Source organism: Salvia hispanica, chromosome 4, assembly GCF_029641045.1.
Source record: "Salvia hispanica isolate PSC_SH4W2 chromosome 4, Shi_PSC_v1, whole genome shotgun sequence".
NCBI lineage: Eukaryota > Viridiplantae > Streptophyta > Magnoliopsida > Lamiales > Lamiaceae > Salvia > Salvia hispanica.
In genome coordinates this window covers 25136134-25158830 of record NC_142695.1, presented here as the reverse complement: position 1 = coordinate 25158830, position 22697 = coordinate 25136134, and the positions used below count along the sequence as shown (strand labels likewise).

The 22697-nt window shown below is 37.4% G+C and overlaps 1 protein-coding gene, 1 long non-coding RNA gene and 1 other non-coding gene across 3 annotated transcripts; all 3 read left to right on the top strand.

Moving 5' to 3' along the window:
* The first annotated feature begins 6652 nt into the window (after positions 1–6652).
* Positions 6653–6759, top strand: LOC148927529 (small nucleolar RNA R71). Its single transcript, XR_016129728.1, has one exon. It is a non-coding gene; the product is annotated as a small nucleolar RNA R71 (small nucleolar RNA).
* Positions 6760–12098: 5339 nt separating this feature from the next.
* LOC125195963 (uncharacterized) lies at positions 12099–13974 on the top strand. Its single transcript, XR_007171809.2, has 3 exons — positions 12099–12420; positions 13176–13232; positions 13539–13974. It is a non-coding gene; the product is annotated as an uncharacterized LOC125195963 (long non-coding RNA).
* A 4799-nt stretch (positions 13975–18773) lies between these two features.
* On the top strand, positions 18774–21952 carry LOC125195961 (patatin-like protein 3). The gene is made up of 6 exons (XM_048094271.2): positions 18774–19008; positions 19123–19304; positions 19402–19585; positions 19794–19955; positions 20473–20775; positions 21561–21952. The coding sequence occupies exons 1-6, from the start codon at positions 18841–18843 to the stop codon at positions 21783–21785; spliced, it is 1224 nt and encodes a 407-aa protein (XP_047950228.1). The 5' UTR covers positions 18774–18840; the 3' UTR covers positions 21786–21952.
* Positions 21953–22697: the final 745 nt, after the last annotated feature.

Genomic DNA, 22697 nt, shown 5'->3' with positions numbered 1-22697 from the left:
CCTATTTATAGGGGAAAATTATTCCTCATCATAGAAGGAAAAGATCTTCAAAATTTGGTAAGTCTTGGAGCAAATCTAGGGCTGGTCGGATTTGCCGCCTTTCTCCGGCGGGCCGCCGCACCTTGGCCGGCGGTCGCCGCGTTGGAGTCCAGAGACTCTGACCCTTCGGTGGTGGACCGCCACATGTCCTCCGGCGGTCGCCGGGCGAGACTCTTCTCCTAGTGTAAATTTCCGAGGCGGACCGCCACATGGCTCTGACCGCCGGGCGCCGGCGGTCGCCGTACAACTTCGCGGCGGTCGCTGGTCGCCGTCTGACTCCAGATTTCCAGACTATGCGTTTTTACTCCCCTTTTCGGCTCAAATATGCACATTTCTCACAAAACACGTCAAAATACCAAAATGTATAAAATATGCAAATAATGGACATGTAGAGTGATTTTGATAGTAAAAACGGACCAAATAATGGCCTTAAAACAGTGCAAAATCCGAGCGTATCAACTCCCCCAAACTTACATTTTTGTTTGTCCTTGAACAAAACACTAAAGACACAAGAATAGATGCACGGAATGCACAAGGACTAGACGTCATAATTGCCTCAAAAGATGAAAGAATAGATTAAGCATGAATTAACACAATCAAATCAAGCAAGGCTTAATAGTGCACTTTCATTACTAACTCGTGGAACACCTTGAATTCAAGCACTCACATGTGGCAAACTTCCAAAGATGGGAAGTGTTCTTTCTCTCACTCTCAAAGTGTATAGAGGTAAAGTGTATATCACTCAAATCATGCATCATGCAAAGTTTACCATAGGCTTGCTCAAAGTCTAATCCCTCCTCTACTCAATGTGATTAAGCATCAAAAGTCCGAAAGGTCTTTCTTTTCGGTTGTAACGTAGGTTCTTTGGTAGGTGAGGAATATTTGGCTAAAAAGTGACTCAAATACAAAAATATCCCAAGTAGAGTTAAGATGACTCCACTTTTCTAAAACTTAAGGCACTTCTAACACTTTATTTTTCTCCTTCAACTTACTTTCAATCCTTCGAAATTTCTTTTTTTTTCACAACCTTTCTTTCTCTTTTTTTATAAGCATCCTTTCTAGAATCAAGCACATATTTTGAATTTTTTTACTATTTCACAACTTGTACTTTTCAACATTTAAGCACACTACTTTTCTCTAACTTTTCTCCTTATCTCTCCAATTCCTTTACAAAAGAAGATAACAAAAACTATACCAACCCAAGGAATTGTCCCCATTTATTTTGGCTTCCAAAGAAAAGGCTTAAAGGCTCAAAATTGGCTCCAAAGGAAAAATTTGAGAGGGTCGAAAATTTTGGATATAAAAGTAGCTAAGAAAAGACGGCCTAACATCCTCCTAAATCAACTTAAACACTATGTAAACTTAGGCAGACTAGGAGCAAGTTCTAGAAACATATACATGCATACAGATAAATCACACAAGAAAGAATTTAAGGCTCAAATCTCACAAGGTATAAGCACGATTCAAGGCGAACAAGCAATTCACTAATTATGCACCTTTTCACCAAACCATCATATCAAAACGTTAAGCCACACTTAAACATAAATGGAATATAATATCATTGGCTACTCGGTCTAATGTGTCCCTAAGCATGCGTGTTTCTAAGTTCTTCATGTTATGTTCATGACATGGATTCAAGAAAACATTTTTAGAACACAAAAAAACTCCTACGGGATTTTGAAAAATTAAAGCAAAAACAAACAAAAAGAAAACCCTAAACTCACGGTCCACCACTTCATCCCCCCAAACTTATTTACAACAAAGTGTAAAATAAGTTTGTAGAGTCGGTAGGGACGTGAGTATACTACTGAAAAAAAAAAAAACGTACCCTGAAAAATTTCGCGTAGAGGTTGAGCGGGGCGAAAATTCGAAGAATTTCGAAAAATCGCGCTGGAAAATTGTGCCCAGGTGGCGGTCCGCCGCAGCTGTTCGGCGGTCGCCGTACGTCAAAGATGCTTTCCAGCGTTCAGGTGGCGGACCGCCGCAGCGCTTGCGGCGGTCGCCACGGAGAGGTCAGATCCTGCGAAAATTTTTGCAAAGCACAAAATTAAACCAAAACCAAAAATACTTAAAATTAAAGCAAAAATTGTTAAAACAAGGAAATAAATTGTCTCAAAAATATCCAAAAAAACATGGTACAAACGCTCATTTAAAGTCATCGAGCTTGACTTCTTCAATCTTGAGGAGGTGGAGGGAAACGGGCGCTAAGATCCTCGAAAGCTCCAACGAGGTACGTGATATCACTCCTCATTGTCTCTCGTTCCTCTCTCGCTTCGGCGGCCATCCTTCGGAGCTCTTCATATTGTTGACGCCGATGAACGTCTTCCAAACGTTGTTGCTCCCAAAATTCTTGCTCCGCCGTGCGCCAATCGCCTTGAGCCGTCCACCCTTGGCGGTTGTAGGCATTCTCCGCTTGTTGCTCCGCCCATAGATTGTCCCAAGTGTTGGACATGTTTTGCATATAGGAGAAAATTTCTCCTAATTGGGCGGAGGTGTTGGCTTGAAACTCCTCTCCCGGATTTGGCCTCCCGCGGCGGCGGTTCGTTCTTGTCCGGCGGCGATGTCCTTCCACTTCCTCTTCTTCTTCTTCCTCTTCTCGTCGTGGTTGGGGTGGCGGTGGTGGCGGTGCTTCACTCCCTTGAGCTTGTGAATGCTCCGCGCCCTCTTCATAGTTATCAACGGCATCAAACGCGGAATCCTCATCGGGCTCAAATTGAGGAATGCGAGAGGGAATGTTCCTCTTTCTAAATTCCCCATTGACGGGGTTAGCCTCGATAGCTCTCCGGTGGGCGGGTGTGTCGAGCTTCCAATTGGCTTGGTTCGCCCAAACATCGACCTTGGTCAATTGTGGGAGTGGAACGGGAAAGTGATCCCCCGCTACTTGCATAAAATACCCTTGACCCCAATAATCGGTCTTCAAAAGCCCCACCGAAAATAGCACCTCATAGGTGATAAACCTTTCTCCACCATCCTCCGTCATACCGGCAAAAGAGACCTCCAAATGTTCGCCAATTGCCGTAATCAATCCCCCACAACAAATGATGCCCCCGTCTTTCTTCGTGATCCTATCCACATAGTGAGTAAAAAGGGTCCCATAATCGATTCCCTTCTTGTTGAGTAGGCACCACATCACGTTGAGCTCCGTTTGGGAGACACTTCCCCCATCGATACGAGCAAACATAAGCTGAGTCATAGCACGATGGAGGTACCTCAAGACGGGGTTGCGAATCGATGAAGACTTGGCATAGCCCGCTGCATGCTCTTGCTCATTCGTCATCGCCCCCCAAACCTCGGAAAATTCATATTCATTGTCCTATTCGGGGTTGGGGTCGAAGCAATGGAAGATCCCACTAAGCTCTTCCATGGTGAGCGAGTGCCAACGGTTCCCAAGGCGGAAATCGATGCTAAGTGGAATATTTTGGCGGCGATCCTTAGTGACCTTTAGCGAGCTGAGGAACTCGAGAGTATACTTTCGAAACGATGACCACTTCCTTTGGAACATGTAGACGAGGCCATTCCCATCACCCACGTCGCACAACTTCCAAAAATCCTCCATGATCCCCAAAGTTTGGAGAGGGTAATCGTGGGGATATCTAGAAGGTGCCGTTTCTCGGGCCGACACTTTCTTCCACATAGCCTTTTGCTCTTCCGTGGCAAGGCTAATGCCATAGTTCTTCGCATTCTCCGGTTTCACTTTTGATCCCATTATCCTACAAAAGAAATTACACTCTTAAAAGAGCACCAACAAGTAGGAGATCAAAAGTTCCCCCAAACTTGCATTCAACCAAGTAAAAATCAAGAGATAAGAACTTATATGCAAGCTTGGGTAAAATAGCATCCTAATTTTTAGCATAATAACATGTTAAGCAAAATCAACAAAATTAGGATACAACAAATCATCCCCCAACGTGAATTCATCCCCCATGCAGAGACGTATCAACCAAATATCCATAAAAACCAACAATCTCTACAACATCACAAATATTGCAATTCATGGAAGTAATAATAGCCTCACAATGCTATGAACATGATTGCAACTTTTAAACTTTAAAAACCAAGAGAGAATCATCATTCACAACTCAATAATCACCAACCAAGAAAAATTTAAACCATAGAATTCAAAAATTCATACACATAATCATCCCCCATCATGAATTAAGAGATTCTACCGAACAATTCACCCAAAATAAAGCACAATCCATGGAAGAAGTAAAGCAAAACTCAGAAATTGAGTTAGGATTCATACCTTTTTGTGGAGAGAATTTGTAGAAGAAGAGCTCTAAACTAGGAGAGAATTGAGAGAATGATAGTGTGGGTGTGTGAATTTGGTGATTTATATGGGTGGGGGTTGTGTGCAAGGAAAGAATTTGAGAAGGAATGGGAAAAAGGAATGGAAAACATACCTTTTATGGAGCAATCCCGTCTCTGGACTGCGTGTGGCGACCGCCGCGTCTCTCGTGGCGGGCCGCCACACGGGCCTTCATAAATAGCAATCCTGGCGGGCCGCCGCGGCCCGTGCAGCGGTTACTCTGGCCCGCCCTAGGCCCGATCCTTCCTGCACATGTTAACACACGTGTGGCGACCGCCACCCGTATATTATTATTATTATTATTATTATTTTTAACAGAACATAAATAAATTAAAAAAAACGAGAAAAAAATAAAAATAAAAATAAGTAAAAGAAAATTGGGTTGCCTCCCAATAAGCGCTTTTGTATAGAGTCGTTAGCTCGACTTGAAGTGGCCCACTAGTTGGGCGGATCAAAAACTCGAGTGTTGACAATTGGCATAGGGAGCAACTTGGTCCCTAGCTTCTTCCACCACTTGTACTTCCCCTCTTTGGTTTTGATGACGTATATCTCGGGGTCCTCTTTGGGTGTTTTCTTTCCCTTCTGTTTCTTCTTCTGTGGAGCAGATGTAGAAGAATTAGCATCACCCTTTTTAGAAGAATGTCTTACCTCTTTGACAATGTAGATAGTGGAGGTAGAAGGATCCTCCGCTTCAAAGGGATCTTTGGACTTGGTCAAGTCGGTAGCCATGACTGCTATGCACTGTTGTTCCATTTTTGCCCGCTTTGCCTCCTCAAATTTTAGCATCTCGCTCTCAATCTTATAGGTGGATTGACTATGATTATCACTGATTGTGATCTCGCCACGGCCTACATCAATCAAAGCTTTGCAAGTGGCAAGAAAATCTCTCCCTAAGATTAGAGGGACGTTCTTGTCTACTTTCATGTCAAGCACAATAAAGTCGGCGGGAAAAATAAAATCATCAACTTTAACTAGGACATCCTCAATCATACCTACAGTCTTGATGGACGAGTTATCGGCCAACCTGAGTGTTACGTCTGAAGATTTGAGTGGCCCGATGTTGAGCTTTTCGTAGTACTTCAGTGGCATGAGATTGATGGACGATCCTAAGTCGCACAGTGCTTTGTCACCTTTCCCTTCTCCAATCCGGCATCTTATAATGAACTGGCCCGGATCCCTTTGCTTTACTACCCTCTCTTTTTGGATGATTTCGCTACAATGATGCGGTAGCTTAAGGTCGGCTTCCTCTTTCTCATCACCGCTTCCCTCAAAAGTTTTGCATATTTTGGAATTTCCTGCAATGATTCGACCATGGGAATATTAGTATGAACTTTGCAAAACATATTCAAAAAATGTTTGAATTGCTCCTCGAGTTTAAACTTCCTCCTTGGTTGGAAAGGGAGCACAATTCCATTGTTCCGAACAAGCCCCTTCTGCGTGGTTGACTCTGCCGTCTCAGTGGCGGGCCGCTGCGGGGTGTGCGGCGGTCCGCCGGCGACTGGGCAGTCCCCAGATTTCTGCTTCGCCACCCACTTCTTGTTAATATCATCCACTCTTGCTGCTGCCTTTGCTCTATCCTCATCTAACTTCTTCTGAATTTGCTCCATTTGAGTGGTAATGTTGGTTATAGCTGCCGAGATCGTGTTCATTCCTTGCTCGAGGTTGTTTATCCTTGCTTCGACCACTCCGATCTTGGTGTCATTAATCTTCCTATCTTGCGTAATTACTTCCAAAATCTTCGTGATTCCTTGATCATACTTGTCTTCCTTCTTCATCGGCTCAACCACTCCTCCTTTGCTAACATTAAATCCTGCAGGGGGTTGCAAGTAATTATTGTTAGAATAAGAAAGATTTGGGTGCGGACGGTTCCCATTATAATTATTGAAATTACCGCCCCCCTGATTAGGGCAATAATTGTTATTGTAATTTATGGGACCGCCTCCTTGCACGTAGTTGATTTCTTCCACAGTTGACACGGCAGTTTCGGGTGCCGTGACCGCCACTATGGAAGTTGCCGGAATTGGATCTTCCTTCCTCGAGACGTCCATTTGATCAATCCTGACTCTAAGTTCTGCTAGCTCCTTAGCAAAAGAACTTTCTTCGGCCTCTTCTATGGCTGCTACTCTTCTCGTGGCATGCCTTTCCTTCGACCACCCCCGACTGTTGGTGGCGAACTCCTCGATCACCACCATGGCATCTTCTCCTGTCTTTCTTAGAAATCCTTCATTTGCCCCTGAATCAAGCATAGCACATATTTTTTCATTAAATCCATTATAGAGGATTCCTACCTGATGGTCTATGGAAAAACCATGGTTTGGGCACTTTCGAAGAAGAGCTTTGAAACGAGCAAATGCCTCATAGAGGGGCTCGTCATGGCCTTGTATAAACTGAAAGATCTCACTCTTGAGCTTCAAAATAGTGCCTGGCGGGTAGTATTTGTCGAGGAAGGTAGCTACGATGTCCTTCCATGTGGAGACCTTTTCTGGTGGCATACACTCAAACCACTCCTTAGCAGAATCAATCAATGAGAATGGAAAAAGTCTTACCCGTATGGCATCGTCGTCGACACCATTTAATTTCAAAGTGTTTGCGATTTCCACGAATTTGGAGAGATGGCGATTAGCATCTTCAGTCGCCCTACCTGCAAAAGGAGTTTGCTCGACCCTTTGGATAAGGGGCATGCGTAACTCAAAATTGTTAGCATCAATACGAGGACCGTCAGGAAAAGTGATCATATTCCCATGATTGAACATGTTCATCACAGGTAATGTTTCTCTGTTCTTCTTTTCCATGGCTTCTCGGGCTGCTCTTTCCGCATCTCTCTCATCCATCAGCAACTTCACCATCTCCTGCAGCTTCTCAATATCTGTTCGGTCACCCATTGTTCCTGATCCTTTTTCACTTCTTATTATTCTACGAGTTCTTTCAAGTTCTAAATCAAGCGGCTCTAAGATGTACTTCCCAGAACGCGTTCGCATACAAAACCTGCAAGACTCGAAAACAAAAACAAATTAAACTAAAAAAAAATTAAAACAGAAAGCAATAAAAATCCAAAGTAGTAAAATTATCCGTTTGAAGATATCACTCCAAAGTGAATTGTCTTCCCCGGCAACGGCGCCAAAAACTTGATGCACTTTTTATTTGCACTATAAATACCTGCAAGTATACAGAGTAGGTATAGTATAGCAAAAGGTTATTACCGGATATCGAACACGGGGAAGACGTACACAAAGTGTCTATCTCCTACTAGAACTCAATTACTATCTGGAGAAACAAGAATTTTTTTTTTGAAAATTTTTGAAAACAGAAAATATTAAAAGCAGTAAACAACTAAATGCAAGCAAATCACGGAGAGAAAAGTATAGAGATAAGGGAATTCCAGGGATGTGCTTTCACTTTTATGGTTATACAAATTCCAAACTACAATACCCTAGCACAGTTAATACTTTGAAAGGACGAGTCACCTAGCTTATGCTCATGCGATACAAACGTTGATTACTAACATTAGGGTTGTCAATCCTAATACGTAACTCCAAAAAGCTCCTAAGACCCTTGAAAAGTCCTCACTCTCAATTAACAGTGTCGTTTTAAAGGAAGCTAACTGTAGTGTCTACTAAGTGGATCTAACTCGCTAGAACTCTGTCACAGTTATGAAGCAAGTTATATTAAATCATACATAATTGTGTCACTCAATTACGAAGCATCATGATTAACTTAGGGAAGAAACAAAGTAAAAACAAAACGGATATTAAATAGAAAACGGAATTGTATAACCAAAGTTGCTACTAACACATCCCTAGAATCCTATGAGTTTAGTTACACATAATTGAATAAACTAAAAACATAGATTGAAGGGAAAACAATTTGAACATAAAACTAAAGCAAATAAAACCCGTAGGTAGAATCCTTGTCGTTCTTGATGTTCTTGAAATCCTTCTCCAACTCCTTGCACAATTGAAGTACTCTAGCTTTTGATCTCTATGAATATTGCAAGTAGTAACTCTCTTTCTCTATGAATGTGTTCTCCTTTTTTTTTGATGAAGCTTGAGGTCCTATTTATAGGGGAAAATTATTCCTCATCATAGAAGGAAAAGATCTTCAAAATTTGGTAAGTCTTGGAGCAAATCTAGGGCTGGTCGGATTTGCCGCCTTTCTCCGGCGGGCCGCCGCACCTTGGCCGGCGGTCGCCGCGTTGGAGTCCAGAGACTCTGACCCTTCGGTGGTGGACCGCCACATGTCCTCCGGCGGTCGCCGGGCGAGACTCTTCTCCTAGTGTAAATTTCCGAGGCGGACCGCCACATGGCTCTGACCGCCGGGCGCCCGCGGTCGCCGTACAACTTCGCGGCGGTCGCTGGTCGCCGTCTGACTCCAGATTTCCAGACTATGCGTTTTTACTCCCCTTTTCGGCTCAAATATGCACATTTCTCACAAAACACGTCAAAATACCAAAATGTATAAAATATGCAAATAATGGACATGTACAGTGATTTTGATAGTAAAAACGGACCAAATAATGGCCTTAAAATAGTGCAAAATCCGAGCGTATCAGTACTGTTATGCAAATCGGATCTGTGATTAAAAAGACTCATTTTCGACAAGTGGGTAAGTGTTCACTGTGGAGGGTGGCGTTGTATTGTGGAAGTTAATTAAACGGACGTGTATTGCTCATTCCATCACGAAATCTGAGTTTATTGCATAGGATAAAGCTGAAGAAGAAGTTGGGTGGCTCAAAAATTTTCTAGAATGTATTCCATGTTCGCCAGTGCCCACAGTATTGATACAATGTGATAGCAAAGCAGCTATAGGTAAAGCACATAGTGACTTTTACAATAAGTGTCGACACATTCGTCGGTGACATAATACCATAAGGCAATTGATCTCATGTAGTGTTATCGCAGTTGACTGTGTAAAGTTAGTGGATAACTTAGAGGATTCGTTAACGAAAAGTTTAAACCTTATCAAATGCATAAATTGCTAAAAGGAATGAGATTGAAAACAACATCTTAGAATATGAGTTTAATGGTAACCCAACCATACAATTGAAGATCTCATGGGCTTGGTCCAATGTGAAAATGAAGCTATATGAATATAGTTGCAACACTTGGAAGATTTCTAGCTTCGCTCATTCTTCAGAAAGCATAGAGTGTTGTAACAAGCATGTGGTAAGTGGTTAAGTCTGTTGACTTTTAATGATTCTTGAAATCACAATGAGATATAGTATGACATGATACTCATGAAAGAATCACCTACGTAAGTGATAAGTGGGGCCAAAAGGAATGAGATTGAAAACAACATCTTAGAATATGAGTTTAATGGTAACCCAACCATACAATTGAAGATCTCACGGGCTTGGTCCAATGTGAAAACGAAGCTATATGAATATAGTTGCAACACTTGGAAGATTTCTAGCTTCGCTCATTCTTCAGAAAGCATAGAGTGTTGTAACATGCATGTGGTAAGAGGTTAAGTCTGTTGACTTTTAATGATTCTTGAAATCTCAAAGAGATATAGTATGACATGATACTCATGAAAGAATCACCTATGTAAGTGATAAGTGGGGCTGCTTCATGTGTGTGAGTCACTTATTAATTCCAAAGAAGTGTTCCATGGCCAAAATGGACACAAACATGAGAACTGATGGAGCTGAGTCAATATAGTGCTGATGCTATTGACTAGGCATACACCAAGGAAGAATAGTTCAAGGCATTGCATCCACTAGGCTGCCGGTATGTCTGATAGTCTTGACTATGGAAGGATTAAAATCACACGTTACCTCCCCAAATGCGGTATCATTTATCGACAACTGAGCAAAGAGTTTGCATGCATGCATACACGTCGAGTGTTGGTTTGATCTTGCAGTGCTCTAATCAATGTGGGGGATCGTTGAAAATGTGAGAAATATGTAAAAAGGCTTTTAGCTTTTCATTCCCAATACTCATGGTCTTTCACCTAAGGTAACCTCCAAAAGGATAATGAGGTGTCTTGATTGCAAGATCTTTTATTTAGATTCCCCTATTTATTAATAGGTGGATTTGAGATATGAGAATAACACAACAAATCAAAGCATTCTCTCTTTTCTCTAGCTCTCAAGTATTCCAGTTTGCATTTTGGAGCATTGCATTGCTTGGTTCTCGCCTCCAATTTAAGTTCGTCGGTGCCTACGATTTTGAGGTGCTTCTACTCGTAGGAGAAAAGTCGTTTCATCTTTGGGGTCGTTGCGTCAATCTGTGAGCACTAGCCAGGGCGTATCTCGTCTTGTGGAGAGAGGGATACCTCGACTCGACTTAAAGAAGACAATAGTTTGCATATTGTTCTTTCGTTGTATTTACTTTATTAGTATAATTTACCTTCTACTTTTTTGTTCTTTTGTAATAGCAAGAGTTTGTCTGTGTAAAGGCTACTATATTTCTAACAATCTGGTCATAAACTTTTCTACCAAGTGAAACCACTCCTACACTTAGCATTTTTTATAGATGCGGATTGGGCAGCCTGCCCTGATACAAGAAAGTCTATGACATGCCCTTGGCTCATCTTTGATTCCTTGGAAAGCTAAGAAACATAACACTATCTCAAGATTATTTGCTGAAGCAGAATACAGAGCCATGGCACAAGCTACTTGTGAGGTGGTTTGGTTAACTGCTTAAAATACTGATGACTTTGGAATCAAGATGAAGAGAGCAATCCCATTCTGTTGTGAGAATCAAGCAGCGGTACATATTAGTCCTAATTCAGTTTTCCATGAACGAACGAAACACATTGAAATTTATTGTCATACAGTTCGGGAAAAGTTTCTATAATGGATAGTAAAGCCAATGAACATAAAAAATGATTTACAGTTGGCTGATATTTTATCAAGCCTCTGAGTGTTGTCGCGTTTGAGAAAATATTGGCCAAGATGAACTATAGGAGTACTTTGTATAGTCCATCTTGAGGAGGGCTGTTGAACTAGTTGGGAGCTAATCAAACCAAGCTCAATATAGTCGTTGAGCTGACGAGCTTGAATGAGCTGGATATAGCCGCTGGAATTAGTTGCAAGTTTGTTATTCCCTTCGTCCGCGACTGGGAGTTTAGTTTTTCTATTTTAGTCCGTCCGCGAATAGGAGTCCCGGTTCATTTTTACCATAAATGGTAATAGAGTCCCACGTTTCACTAACTCATTCTACTCACATTTTATTTAAAACTAATATATATACAAGTTGGACTCATATTCCACTAACTTTTTTCACTTACTTTTCTTAACATTTCTTAAAACCTGTACCATCATGAAATGAGACTCTTACTGGCAGAAGGAGGGAGGATGATCTACATTTTCAGTTCAATAAAAATATCTTTCTTCTCTATTTTGGTATGATTTTGGTTTGTTTGTGTTCATTCATGCATGGAGTTCTTTGATTCACTAGTTTCAACAATATCTAAACATAGTGTCACATTTAAAACACTAACAAGAATAGAAGATAATGCCTACCGAAAATAAAATAAAAGATAACTTATCTTATGGAATAAACAATTTGTGTTTGGTATCCAGAATTCAACTCATGGAATTGGAATTGGAAGCTTCAATTCCAAATTTGTTGTTTGGTATCAAAATAATTTGTAGATTTGGAAATGAATTGTAATTCCAAAATTTTAAATTGCATGATTTCAATTCCAAAATTTTAAATGAAGAATTCCAAATCCACGTCTCAATTCCACGGGTCAAACTAAAAAATCGCAGATCCTAACCGGGTCAAAAGCAAAAAACGGGTCAAACAAATATCTCAGTTCCTCTCTCTCCCTTTCCTCCCCCTCTCTCTCTCTGCGATGGAACCCTCCCCTCTCTGGAGAGCTTCCTTCATCTACCTCTCTCTCCCTCTCTCTCTCTGCGACGGGAACCCTCTCCTCTCTGGAGAGCTTCCTTCATCTACCTCTCTCCCTCTCCTCCCCCTCTCTCTCTCTCTCTGCAACGGGAACCCTCTCCTCTCTGGAGAGCTTCCTTCATCTACCTCTCTCCCTCTCCTCCCCCTCTCTCTCTCTCTGCGACGGGAACCCTCCCCTCTCTGCAGAGCTTCCTTCATCTAACAACAATCGATCAGGTATTATTGGTCATCAGAAATTTATTTTTCTTACTTTGTTTGTGCTTGATTTTATTTCAATTTTGCCAATTTTTTCAAATCTCCATTTTTTCAAATCTATAAAATTTTTTGGTCATATTGATTGTAGTTACACGCCATCTCCGCTGTGTTCTTCCTCTTGTTATTTATTGGGCAAATTCAAAGAATAGTTATGAAATTTAGTTAAATTAATTATGAGGAATTGAGGATTGAATTTGTATGGGAAGATTTTGAAATTAGCACTCGGCGTGGATATTTAGCTATGTTTGTTGCCCAACTTGTGATTCTGACTCATTCCAATTAAGTATATGGGCCATCGCACTGTTTACTGATCTAGATATCCTAGCCTCACAAAGCATGCAACAATCAACAACCAAAAACTTTAGATGTTACTGCATCAGTTTATAGATTGCTAATGAAAATGGTCTCTTTGCAAAGTTAATTGGTTGGCTGATAATGTATTAATATGCAGGGATCCTGACAGTAGCCACCAAACTGTTTACTGATCTAGATATCCTAGCCTCACAAAGCATGCAATAATCAGAAGCCAAAAACTTTTTTCACATAGCAAGTTCTATATGATATACTTAACAACAGTTTTACATTTCATTTTTTGGGTGCTTGAGTGGCAGAAGATAGAAAGAGATAATCTAAAGCCTTTTGTTAGTACTATGATCATTTAGTTGTCACCACAGTTTACACGTTTCCTAAATCTCTATCTTTCTGTTTTGCAAAAGCTTTCTTTTGGTTTTATAGAGGCGAAAGCGGCAGTTGCCAACAAAGCTAATAATAAGGTATGGTTCTTCATTATTCAAGTATTATTGTCATCCCTTTGCTATTACTCTAGTAGATTTTTTATACCACTCTGCCAAACTTTATTTCGAAATGATTGAAGAGTAGTAGCTACTGCTCTGTTACTGTCATCCCTTTGTTATTTATTTTCATCCTTTTGTTGCTTACTCTTTTTATTTGCAAAAAATGAGTTTAAGTTTACATTACTAGATTATATCTAAAGTGAATATGATTGGTGTGGTGGTCTTCATTTGGGTGTCTTTAATGTTGATTTATTTGCATATATCATTTGTGATTTATCTATATAGTTGGAATGAAGCCTCATTTAGTTGCAATGGTTGATGATGCTGGTTGAGCACAAAAGTAGAGGTGTAGAGGAAAAGATCTATTATTGGCCGAAGTTGATACTGAGATTCAAATAAGAGTTACTCACCAAGGTGATGATCATGATGAAGAGGATGAGAGTCGTGATTATCATAATGAGATGGAAGCGACTCAACACTCAGATCGGATTACAATTGTTCAAGTTACAAATGAGTGGACTAGGTTTAGGGATAGTCTAGTTGAAGCTATGTTTCTCCATTATCAAAATAGGCGAAACTAACTTTTATGATGTTATTATGAAACTATTGTAATCACTTGTTACGTATGGTTTACTTCTTGTTTGTTCCTAATTATTATCGACATTCATATCTATGTATTGTTTTCATTGTTTTATACAAGTCTATTTTTTTATTGTGATTATTTTTGTGGTGTAAAGATTCTTGTAGCTTTTTTGTGTTACGATTATTGTCGTTTGTCACAAGTTTTTCACAACCTTTCTTAGTCTCTCATTACATTGAACTTTAGATGTCATATTAAAACATTAGTACACTACTTTTTTACCTATGTTCTTTTACCACTTGAGTAGGTCGAAGGGAATAGTATTTTACATGATGCAAATTGTAGTATTTTAATATCTATTTGAATAATATATGCATATGTGTTGATATGATGAGAACTTTAAGATAATTATACTCCTACATACGTATTAATCATTATTATCTTTTTTTGTATTATTATTATTATTATTATTATTATATTACGAATTATGATATAATCATAGTCAATAAAAATATTTTTGATCATTGGAATATAATAATTTTTTTATCTGTTTATTCAACTTACATGGAGTATATAACATATATCAAGTGAATATGATTATTGTCAAAGATAGTTATTTTTTAAAAAATGATAATTAATTCCAAATCAATGTCAATCATTTCAGATATTAAACAAAGTATTTGAAATTATAATACAATTCTAAATCAATTTTTTAAGTATACCAAACAAAGGATTTGGAATTGAATTACAATTCTATATCAATTCTTTAAGTATACCAAACAAAGGATTTGAAATTGAATTGATTCAATTCCATCCAATTCAATTCCAATTCCATTCCAATTTCGTATACCAAACGGAGCCTTAATGGAATTCATTTTAGGAATAGTTTATAAATGGTATACTCATATTCTTATCTAGGGGTGTCGAAACGGGTAGCGGGTAACGGGTATTTTCAAACCTGACCCCATACCCGGTGGGTATCGGGCACCCGCTACCCGCAAATGTCGGGGTCGGGTTCGGGATCGGGTATTCAAACTAGGAGATTATCGGGTATCGGGTAACCCGATACCCGAGCGGGTATACCCAATTACCCGAGCAATTGCTCGATTCAAACTTTAATTAAATCTAAAATTTGTCCTTTATTTATACAACACAAAATTAAACCACCATATATCTAATCTCGATGTGGGACAACCAAGCATGAGAAAGAGCCAGGGCAATTTGCTTAACTCTCTCCTTTCTTATTTCTATCGCTATACTCCTCTCTAATTACTTTCAAATTTTTAAAAATAAAATGAGTTTAAATATATAATGAACCCAAAGTGATAATTCAAATATGTTATAATTTTTATTCTCCTACATCTATATTGGATAATGTTTGATATGTATAGTTAATTGCTCGGCTGCTCCACACTAATTCTAAATATACATTCCATAGTATTTATATCACCATTTCAGATGTGCACTTTTGAATAAAAAAGCTGCAAAATGATAGAAGTATTAGTGAAATTATTTCTTTCAATTAATGAGTTAATATTTTTCATTAACTTGAGCAGAAAATGGTTAGTAGCAATGGCATAGGAACATTTCATACTATTAGTATTAGGTGAAGTTTTTAAGCAAGAACATTCCCACATCCATGATAAATAAAAGGAGGAAAACCAAAATTTATTATATCAAACAGTAATTTTTCATTACTTAGCGGGACATGAAGCGGGTGCGGGTACGGGTACCCGCATATGCGGGTTTGGATACCCGCAGCAGGAATTCGGGATACCCGCATTGCTTGCGGGTCGGGTATCGGGTACCATAAAACTTTAATTTTCGGGTTCGGGTACCCGCAAAATCGGGTGCGGATACCCACGGGTACCCGTTTCGACACCCCTATTCTTATCTTTCGTGCCAAAATTAGAAATATTCTTCAGTTTTTTCTTGGGAACATTGCATTTTCTGGTGTATCAGATAAGGGAAATAATTGACTTAAAAATGAATGAATATTTTTCTAAATCAATTTTTTATTATATCATAATTTAATGTGTAAAATCGCTGAATTGATTCCAATAAAAATGAAGTTCTCGGTGTTCAATTTACAATCGTGACTTTTTCAATCCAAAACACGAAAATACTATATTATCTCGAACGACTAACTGCATAGCTACATAATGCCACCGCTCTTAATTTTCTCTCATTTATTAATTTCTTTTTCTAGTTCTTTCGTATAAAATGAGATTGTCAAATTATAAATTTCTTTTCTAGTCGTATAAAATGAAATTTCCTAGCTTAAACTGTTTTTTACATTTGTTTATATTTCTGTCTGCCGCAGGTATTGATCCATTTCTAGAATGATAAAATAACCGATTTCTGATGATTTCAGTCAAAGCAATGAAAAATTTGTAGTCAAATACTTCCTCCTTCTATTATAAATAAAACATTTATTTTTTATCACGAAATTTTATATAGTATTATTCAGTGAGTTAATAAAAAAATAAAAAATTTAAAAAAATAAAAATAATATTATTTTTATTTAAAAAAATATTATATTAATTATGGAATAATCTTAAAATGAAAAAGTTTTAAGTTTTAATGAAATTGAATGAAACAGTATGTTATAATGTCGTTTTTGGCGTGCATAGGAAATGAGCTATTCCCCCGTTTAACACGTTGCGCCGGCAGTGAACTGTGGGGTTGGTCATAATTCACGTCTCATTCGGTTTAATTCTCAAACCAGATATAATCATAATTCGTTAATAATGTTTTACTATTTTTCTTTCTATTACAAATTATCAATTTATTTAAAATTAGTATAGTCATTATTAAAATAACACTTTGAGACAGAAGTAATAAATATAGTTAGGTTAAAGTGCGAATAATATTGTAGTGCATTCATTACAAAGACCAATCAATTAGCATCGGATATTACTTACTAGATTTTAGAATAGAAATACGCGAGTGGTTCCTGAACCATACATTTTGCTCGCAAACTATCCTTGAGCTATAAAAATATCATGGGTAGTTTTTGGATTAAGTTGTTATTATATTTATGGTAATTTTCATTATACATCACTATTTTGCAATAAAAATGCCTCCAAAGGCATAAAGACATTTTTAAACTTTTATATCTAGATACTAGATACGATATTTTCTCTATGTCTTTAGGCATTCTTTTGTTGTAAAATTGTGATGAAATGCTAATGAGATCCTAAAAGTGTCAATATGTTAAAATCTACTCCCTCCGTCCCACTTAAGATGACACGTTTTCCTTTTTAGTTTGTCTCAACTAAAATGACACATTTCCTTTTTTGGAAACTTTGTCTCTCCAATTAATACACTCAACCACTTTTTCCCACCCCTATTAAAATATTCATCTTTCTTTCTCTCTCTATTTTAATACTTCCACCCACCTTTTCTCTCTCCAATTAAACACTTTCATCAATAACTCCTAAAATCCTGTGCCGGCTAAAAACTGTATTATCTTAGCCGGGACGGAGGGAGTAATAATTTTCATATCAATTTATTAACATAACATCATTCGAACTATACAATTAGGATCTCATTAGCATTCATATAAAATTACTTTTAATATGTTACTCCCTCCGTCCCACAAAAGATGTCACACTTGTGGTACGGCATGAGATTTTAGGAGGTTTTATTTTGTGTGTTAAATGAAGAGAGAAATTATTATTTTTATATTTATGTGAGAGAGAACTTCTTCCAAAAATGGAAATGTGACATCTTTTGTGGGACAAACTAAAAAGGAAAGTGTGACATCATTTGTGGGGCGGAGGGAGTATATTTTTGTGAAAATTATTTAAATCGACAAAGTTATACTCCATCCGTTTTTTAAAAATAACAACTCTTTTCATTTTGGTCCGTTCTTTAAAAATAGCAACTTTCAAACTTTCTATATTAGGAAATCCTTACACTCCTATATATCAATTTATTTACCACTTATACTACTAACATTAATTCCATTACGTTTTTCTCTCTCCCTCTTTTACTCTACCAAATTTTCTCCCCCTCACTCTTACTTTACTAATTTTTCTCTCCCTCTCTCTTACTTTACCAAATTGAACATTAAAACCCGTGTCGTTTCAAATATTTCTATTTTTAAAAAACGGAGGGAGTATATGAATTTAATGTTTAATAAGTAAATTTTTAATTTGAAATATAATTCACTACACATATTTTTACTACTCCCTCCGTCCCGGCTAAGATGACACATTTCTTGACCGGCACGGTATTTTAGGAGTTATTGGTTAATGTGTTTAATTGGAGAGAGAAAAAGTGAATGTAAGTATCAAAATAGAGAGAAGAAAAATGAATATTTACATAGAATGAGAAAAAACGGTTGTGTGTATTAATTGGAGAGAAAAACTTTCCAAAAATGAAAATGTATCATTTTTTTTGGAACAAACTAATAAAAAAATGTGTCATCTTAAGTGGGACGGGAAAGTACAATATATTCACACATTAGTGATACAAATTGAGATAAAAATTACTCCCTCCGTCCACCAATGAACTTTTAATTTTTTTATTTTCGTTCGTCCATCAATAAACTTTCCATTTATTTTTTTATTTCTATTGGTAACGAGAACTAGAGGGAGTAGTTTATAATTTTATAAATATCATTAATCTTATATTTGCAAATAAATGAATAAAAAGATAATGAAAATACGTGTACCGTAACCAAAGCGGCAATCAAAATTTCAGTTTATAAACGATTACTCATAACTTTTTTTGCATATTGATTTTGTTTTAGACGCCAATATATTTGAAAACCAGGACTAAATAATTAGTTATTGATTGAGAGCAAATGATAATGGAAACATACGAAGATGGCATATTTAGTTTCACATTGACAACGACAGCACTGGTAGAAATTTACCAACAAACTTTAAATTCAATTAAACACAACAAAAATTAAAGTCAATATATGGTTGGGCTTTTTGTACATATAGTAGCATTCACCTCGAGTTCCTCCACATTACCTTCTCAATAGAGGAAAAAATGGATAGAAAAGGCATCTATCTTGGTCTTGTCGTCCTCTTGATAGTCTTTCCGATTTCGTATGCACAAACAAGAGCTAAAATGGTGACTGTTTTGAGCATCGACGGAGGAGGCATCAGAGGCATTATTCCGGCCACAATACTAGCCCATCTCGAATCCAAACTCCAGGTTTCATATTTTTATTCGATTTCCATCTTTTTATTTTACTGACTGGTTAATATCTAAAGCCAAAGATTATATTATCTTTAAATAGAGACTATGTACACTAATGTTATCAAATAGGAGTTAGATGGTCCGAATGCAAGAATTGTTGATTACATGGACGTGATCGCCGGAACAAGCACCGGGGGGCTTATCGCAACCATGCTAACGGCCCCAGGACCCGACAACCGGCCTTTGTACGCTGCGACAAACATCACTAACTTCTACTTGGAGCAATGCCCCAAAATCTTCCCTGAAAAAAGGTGTTCCACATTAATAGTACTACTTGTTTTTGTTTTTGTTTTTTTTTTTTTTTTTTTTTTAATTTGTGTTTTAATTAGAAATTTTTGGTGGTTTTAGCCGGAGAGGCTTTGTCGGGAGGCTGACGAATCTATTCGGCGGCCCCAAATACGACGGCAAGTATCTGAAAGGGTTGGTCCAAGCATTGCTAGGGAACCTCACTATAAGCCACACATTGACGAATCTTGTGATTCCTACCTTCAACATCAAACGCCTCCAGCCAGTTATTTTCACCACAAATGATGTACGTAATTTATTAGTATATCCCTACTATCTTAAGTTTAATTAAGTTCATTCATTTATTTATATACATTAGTCCATGCACTGGACCCCTATATATAGTTACTATCGCACATAAGTTTACATACTAGAACTAGAGTGGGCGATAATTTCATTTATATAATAAATTCAATTATTTTATAATTTAATATAATATGTTATGCATCTTACAGGGTAAAGAAAATGTTTATAAAAATGCTCTATTATCCGATGTGTGCCTTGGCACCTCCGCGGCTCCAACTTATCTCCCACCTCACTATTTCGAAACTAAAGATGCCGGCGGGCAAACACACACCTTTGACCTCGTGGACGGAGGCGTGGCAGCAAACAATCCCGTGAGTACCTACATATTATTACCTTACATTACATGTTACTATCTTTGACCACGAAAAATAGTCTTATTTCGCAATTTTAGAATGTCAACAAAAAATAGTCTCATTTCTAAAAGTGGAAAGTTTCTCTCTTATACTTTTCTCACCTTTTCCTCCATTTTGTGCCATGCTTCACCAACTTTTTCTCATCCTCTCTCTTATTCATGGACGGATCTAATGTAGTTTCACACGGGTTAATTGCCCCACTCAAAAAAAAAAAATCATATATGCTATTTTGATCATTAATTTCTAATTTTTTAAAAAATATTCTCACATATGCCCCTTCTTAAATCCCTAAAATGTCTTTATATATATTTTTTCCTTACTCATATAGAATTCCTGGCTCCGTCTCTACTCTTACTTTACCAATTTCTTATTAAAACTCGTATGGTTGGCAAATAAAACTATTTTTTATGGACGGAGTAATAAATAAGCATTTGAATCAAAATATATTGAGTTTCGAAAAATGTCGTCTCTGCAGACACTATTAGCCATAACACAAGTCTCTAAAGAAATATTGATGGGAAGATTCAAACTAGCAGACATGCAGCCCATGGACAGTACCAAAATGTTGGTGCTGTCCCTAGGCACGGGCCTCGGTCGAGTTCAAGAGAAGTACAATGCAAAGGATGCGGCCAGATGGGGCCTGCTCCGTTGGGTATACAACGATGGTGCCTCGCCATTGCTTACTATTTTTGGAGATGCTAGCTCAGATATGGTTGACATCCATGTCTCCACCGTTTTCCAATCAATAAGCAACGAACAAAACTACCTGCGAATTCAGGTACGCAAAATAACAAATGAATCTTCATCCATCGGCAACATGTTCTTTAACAAACTCGTCGTTGAGGTTTTGTTGCAAATTTATCATAAGAAAACCAAATATAAGAAAGCAGTAGTATATTTTAATTTTTTTTAGGATGGATCAGTAAATGAATAAACATAGTATTATATACATAGAACTGGGATCATTTTTATTTACTTTTATTCAATAATTTTATTGTATCTATGTACAACTCTAGTTAACCATTTTATTTTGCAATAGACTAATAATGATAGCCACAAGAGCAAAAACATACTCCCTCTGTTAAAATAATACCTCCACTTTTTTGTTGTCTCATATACATTTTGTAAGTCTCATTTTATTTTTATCACTATTATTTTTATAGATAAATTCAACATTTCACCAAGTAATTTTATTATAGTATTTTATCCTAAAATCAATAAAAAATTAAATTTTGATTTATATTCCACAATTTTTTTATTAACTTTCATTTATAGTTTTTGAAACTCTGAACCGAATCAAAATAAGATACTTAATTGTGGATATTTAGCATGTTAATCGGAATAATTATTTTAAAAAAGACATTATTCAAAATTTAGTGGTCCCACATTTCATTACTCATAGGATGGAAGATATTAAAACGAATTATGGAGTGAAATCGAGAAAAAAAAATGGTAGTTAAATTATTTACATTGCTTGAAGAATATAATCTAATTTTTACCAATGATGTGAAAGTTCTATGAAAAAGAGTGCACTCTAATAATTTGAACGTTTGACTTGAAAAGGAGGATGGCTTGGTGGGGGATGCGTCTTCACTGGATGTTGCAACCGAGAAGAATTTGCAAGCGCTTGTGCAAATCGGTGCGGATCTGCTGAGGAAGCCGATTTCGAGGGTGGATCTCGAGACGGGCAGGCCGGTCCCGGTTCAAGGAGAGGGTACTAATGGAGATGCATTGGGTCGATTTGCCAAGTTGCTATCCGATGAGAACAAGTTTCGCCATTCCAATTAGTTAAACAATAGTAATTTCCAATATAATAGACCTTTACTACTTTATTATATACTCCATTTTTTTTTTCTTTTTCGGCTAATAAAATACTACTAGGTTAATTGAATATGTATACTTAATTCTAGTTTCTGTTATGGTTCGCAATGGGTGATTCGTGATTTCATTTATTATTTGCACTTGTCAAAACGTGTGATGGCAATGAAATGGACTAGAACCAAAAATTGGGAAAGCTTATGAATATAAATTTGGCTGTCCCCACCATTATGCAGAAAGTCTGCCCATAATTCACATGCGTTTGGTCTAATCTTTCTAGAAATTGCGGTGCAACCGATCCAATTATCTAGATCATCCCATTAATTTAGAATAGTTTCCCCACTTAAAATCGTATATTTTTTTAAATAGAGAGAATATTATTTTTATTTTATATTTTCTTATACTTTCTTATTTTTTCATTTAAATTATAAAATAATATAATATAAAATTTCATTGTAAATAATAAATATTTTACCATCACGAGAGAATATATATATAATGAGATGTCATTGAATAATAACTAAAACATGGATGACAACAACTATAAGTCAATGATCCCTAGATTTCATAGTAATATAATAGATGGTAGTCCGGATATCGTCCACTGTTGCAGGTACCCACCCCAAGTCAGTCATCTCCCCAGCCACCTGCCCTTCACATAGTCGGTGACCCAAGGGTGGATAATCGATCGTTTGGGCTTTAATTCGCTATTGTGGGCTCTAGGACATGATTTTGTGATTTTATTTTTCTCATTTTTCACTCTATAAATATGTCCCATGTTCACCTTTATTTCTTATACCTTCCGATCTCATTTCACATTTTACTTCCCTCTCATTTCTTATTTTTCTCATTTTTCACTCTAGCAAAATTAATCCCGACGAC

Bases quoted from the DNA above. Each gene is read 5' to 3' on its own strand.
- LOC125195961 (XM_048094271.2), top strand. From the start codon at position 18,841: ATGGATAGAAAAGGCATCTATCTTGGTCTTGTCGTCCTCTTGATAGTC. The intron at 19,956-20,472 runs GTGAGTACCTAC...TCGTCTCTGCAG, and splicing joins GCGTGGCAGCAAACAATCCC to ACACTATTAGCCATAACACA. The intron at 20,776-21,560 runs GTACGCAAAATA...TGACTTGAAAAG, and splicing joins AAAACTACCTGCGAATTCAG to GAGGATGGCTTGGTGGGGGA.